The sequence below is a fragment of the Solanum pennellii genome, chromosome 1 (genome assembly GCF_001406875.1).
Source record: "Solanum pennellii chromosome 1, SPENNV200".
NCBI classification, from domain to species: Eukaryota; Viridiplantae; Streptophyta; class Magnoliopsida; order Solanales; family Solanaceae; genus Solanum; species Solanum pennellii.
Genome location: NC_028637.1, coordinates 80236883 through 80241517, shown reverse-complemented (window position 1 = coordinate 80241517; position 4635 = coordinate 80236883). Strand labels below are relative to the sequence as shown.

Here is a 4635-nt window from a genome sequence, read left to right as displayed (position 1 = left end):
CTCTAGACTACTGGTAATAGGGCGCCCGATATAAATATGTGAATATATATAAAAAAAAAACACTATTTCACATGTTTTTTTTTGTTGTATAAAAGATATGAATGTCGCAATACTCTGCATCCCACGAATTTTTTTTATCATGACATCCCACAGTTAGGAACTACTTTTACTAGAAAATAATTTTTAAAAAAAAATACATTTAGAGACTATGAAAAGTGGGAAATAATAATATATTTATAAATGCTTAAGCAACAAAAGTTCTTAAAGAGTTATTGGTAATTACATCCAAGACCCATATAGAAGAAAAGAACACATGTATTTATAGTGACATATTATGTCTACTTAGCCAGCAAATAACATAACAAAACCAGCATTTTGAAGGTACCGCATGTGAATCAAGATGTACAAGCAGGTCTTCTAGGAGGCAATTGTTGATGAGTTGTTCTCTGTTTCATTTCAAATAATATATTCTCACTAGTAAATGAAGTTCATAAAAATAATAATAACAATAATAAATTAGAGTAATTTTTTTTTATAAAAAAAAAGTTGATTCATAGTTTTTCAAGGGTTCCAATTACCTGTAATTTGGGACGCAATGTTTCTATAGCCACTGTTGATTTTTGATCAACTCCTGCACCTTGCTGTATTCATATGAAAAGTACCAACATTACAAAGAAGTTTAAAAGGATATTCGAGTAGTTGTCCATCGAAATAATCTCAATATATGTACTATTTATTATATATTTGACTAGCGAATATAATTTTTTTTTCAATTAACTGTGTGACTTGCACGTTAATTTATGTCTACCTTGCATAGAGCCCAGTCTGCGGAGTCAAAGAAGGCACGTTCATGATCCTGTAACAACATTATAAAATTAATTTGTTTATATAAGTTTTATAAAATTAAGAGAAAAAAATAATATAAGACTTGCCTTTGAAATCAAAGGCTTCTTCTTTGGAGCAAGTCCTCCATATTTGTTACCAGTAGAAGTAGTCTACAAAAGTTGGTAATTATACCAAACAATCAAAGGTTGAGTCCAAAAACAACTTATAACTAAATTCAATATTAGACACCTAACTAACTCTATATAAATTAATTAACATATAACTATCTCCTCCTTTTGCCTAACATTTGACTTGATTTGACATATCAAGGCACAAATTTGAACAATAAAAAGTTCAATGGGACCAAGCACAGAATCCCATGTGATAATTTAATTTGTCTTTTCCAAACTCTATTATTCTGATTAATGTAGCTTATTGACCAAATTTCTGAAAAGTTAAAATATTATTTTCAAACTTCTTAAATACTATAGTTTGTACCATAGAGGACCAAATAAATTTCTTTTTTCACGAGCAAGTATAATTCACAGCATAAACTCATGGGTCCAACTTTTTAAATATTTGTAATATGATAATTCATCATTAATAAAAAGAAATCTTCTGATTAAAACTAAGTTAATTTGACTAAATATCCTAATCAAGTTTGTTAAATTAGTGCCGACACATTTTTGAATAATAATTGAATCTAAAGTATGAGTGGCTCAAATGTTTACATACATAAATCTAAATCAAAAAGCATATACCACTCTTTTGTGATCCCCTACGGCAGGTTGCACGTGATTGATTTGTCCCTTCAACCCCACAATCTACATCATATTTATGCTTCTTTTTTTTTTTTTTAAATAATGTCTCAAGATATTTTCTTTGGACCACATTACTAAAATTACAAAGAAAATCATATCGAACCAAGAATATAATTGGTCCTTAATGCTAATGCAAATGATTAAAAGATATTGTAATTTGTGCCTAATTCTTAATCTATCATTATATAATCCTTCTTTGTCTTCTTTACATAATTCTTTTCTACTCATTGTTTTGTACTTTTTTAAAAAATATAATAGTCACACGAAAAATGAATAGTAAAAATATTAGTTTAGTGGCGCATTTAGAATATGGTTCGAAGCCTTTTTTTTCAGCACAGGCGGCTACCCAATTTTCATATAAGTATCTGATTACGGATGTTAGGTTCCAATAACACACAAGCTAAATTCATACTATTTATTAATGAATAAATTGAAGAAAATGTGGGATTTGGAAGCATCTAATTGAGTTTCATAAACAGTAAATTAAAACCCAACTGTTCCCTAGCTATAAGAATCTTTTGTGACCTAAGTATATGTGTGATGTGTCAGCAGGGAAGATATTTTTTAACCATTTTTTATTTTATTTTTTTAATAAAAGATTTTACTTTTTAACATAAAAATATAAGTTATTTTCTTCTATTTAAATTATCAAAGAATTAACATTAATTTTTATATAATTTATTTTTTCTATGAGAGATTTTTATTTTCACGCACAAAATTTCTTAAGAGGGTAGAAAAAAAGGTATTTCCTTATTTATGGACCTTTAAGGGATTTAATATATTTCAGTTTTAAATAAGTTAAAGAGTTGAGTTGTAATGCTTTGTAAACCTCTATACATATAGTACACCTGAGAAAATTAGAGAGGATATTTTCCCGGATGACATTATTTGATCGGACATGAAATTTAAAAAATAAGACCAAACGGTTATGTTTACCAAATAACAATTTGCTAAATCACTTTAGTATTTCCACAATAAAGAGCTAAAAAGTGACACCAATTAAGAAACGGATTCAAAAAGAAAAAAAGTGTGAAAAAATAATAAATTGCACCGGCCGACTTGTAAAAAGAAAAAATGTTCATTACCCAAAGAATTTAGCAGAAATAATAATAATTAATAATATAATTTGAATTAGTACCTGAGAGGAACCATCAAAATCTTGAGTTGTGGTGTTGTTATCTGCCATCTGATGAGCAATTAATTAATGAATTAATCTCACTATATTTATAATAAGTTTATAGAAAGATAGAAAGAGTAATAAAATTAGTGTATAGCTCCAAATAATAAAATATATATAGAAAAAGGAATATTGAAGTAACTTGAAGGAGAGGAGATAAAGAGAAGAAAGCAAAGGGAGAAAAAGAAAAGAAGAGAAATATTTAAGCTGAGAAAGAAACGGTGGGAAAGAAGAAGGTGAAAGTTAAGAGAAAAGGATACTTACGTTACGTTATTGTTATGTTATGACAATATTTATTTACTATATATACATACCTCTTGCTATTAAAAATGACCCAACTTTATGTTATAAATATTTTTGTATTTATTTGTAAAGGGAATACATGTATTTGAACACTCCACGTTAACTGTGTAACGCAACTAGCTTTTTCATTTTTTTCAACACATTTTCTATTTTTAATGAATAATGTTAGAGGTCGAGCTAAGGTTATAAGGAGTTTGAATGTTTTAAATTAATTTTGTTTGGAGATTTTTATTTTAATATATATATATATATATATATATATATACACACAACTATATAATTCGCTGGCTTAAATTGTATAATTCGCTGGCCTCGCTATACATATATAATTGTATGATTCGCTGGCCTAAATTGTATAATTCGCTGGCCTATTTCGCTGTAATTGTATAATTCGCTGGGCTATTTCACTGCAATTGTATAATGCGCAATTGTATAATTCGCTGGCCTATTTTGCTGCAATATGTGTATAAATTTGCTTTGCATACAATTGAAATGAAGTAAAAATGTTTGTATTTTGTATAATTATAAGTGTATAGGAAGAAGATATATGTTTTTCTCTCGCTTTATGCAAAACAGAAACACAATTTATACACTTCTGTTGTATAAAGCGAGAAATTGTATTTCACTGCAATTGTATAATTTGCTGGCCTTTTTCGCTGCAATATTTGTATAAAATTTGCATTTGTATACAATTGAATCGAAGTAAAATATTTGTAAATTGTATAATTAAGTGTATAGCACGAAGTTATATATTTTTGCATGTCTATATACAATCTTCTCTCGTTTTTATAAAACAAAACAATTTATACACTTCTGTTGTATAAAGCGAGAGAGGCAAGTAGAGGGAGAGTGGCGNTATATATATATATATATTTAATTTTTAATACAAATATAGAGTCTACGAAAAAGCTAGCGGGTTCATCCAAACTCATTAACTTCCACCTAACTCTGCTTCTGGTGTTAGAAAATAATAGGAAAAAGAGGACGGTTTGAGGCGTGTGAACAATTATTTTCTTCAAAGAGATATTGCCTACATAGGAAGAAATACAAGTAATTCTAGGAAGACGAGTTTGAACAGAGGCGTATTCATAATTTTGAAATGATGGGTGCACTATTATAAAAAGGTTGATTTATGATATAAATTTGAATCGTTCGATATTTAGATTTTTACTATCGCTAACCTATATAACTATAGGTCTTAATATATATATATATATACACACACACACACACACACACATTGAATTAAATAAAATGCTAAAAATATTACCAATTACCATTTAGAGAAGTGTTATATATTTTTGAAAGAAAAAATAAAACAACATAAATATAAAATTCAAATTTCTAACCTCGCGGAGAGAGGTGTACCCAGTTCTAATACCATTATATACTCTGACTGTACGTTCACACATCTATATTTCAATATATTTTGTTTAAAATATTACACTACTATACATGATTTCGGAAGAGACCATGGGTTCATGTGAACCCGGTGACCCCCCCCCCCCC

At 28.3% G+C, this 4635-nt stretch overlaps 1 protein-coding gene across 1 annotated transcript; it reads right to left on the bottom strand.

Moving 5' to 3' along the window:
* Nucleotides 1-212: 212 nt before the first annotated feature.
* Nucleotides 213-3034, bottom strand: LOC107014293. Its single transcript, XM_027914535.1, has 6 exons — nucleotides 2965-3034; nucleotides 2785-2832; nucleotides 933-995; nucleotides 809-856; nucleotides 579-641; nucleotides 213-446 (listed from the first exon to the last, which is right to left on the bottom strand). The coding sequence occupies exons 2-6, from the start codon at nucleotides 2830-2832 to the stop codon at nucleotides 396-398; spliced, it is 273 nt and encodes a 90-aa protein (XP_027770336.1). The 5' UTR covers nucleotides 2965-3034; the 3' UTR covers nucleotides 213-395.
* Between the last annotated feature and the right edge of the window lie 1601 nt (nucleotides 3035-4635).

What these genes read in the sequence shown, in the direction of transcription:
- LOC107014293 (XM_027914535.1), bottom strand. Translation starts at nt 2,832, where the DNA reads ATGGCAGATAACAACACCACAACTCAAGATTTTGATGGTTCCTCTCAG. An exon ending in ATTTTGATGGTTCCTCTCAG is followed by an intron (nt 996 to 2,784) that starts GTACTAATTCAA and finishes CAACTTTTGTAG; the next exon opens with ACTACTTCTACTGGTAACAA. An exon ending in CAGACTGGGCTCTATGCAAG is followed by an intron (nt 642 to 808) that starts GTAGACATAAAT and finishes ATATGAATACAG; the next exon opens with CAAGGTGCAGGAGTTGATCA.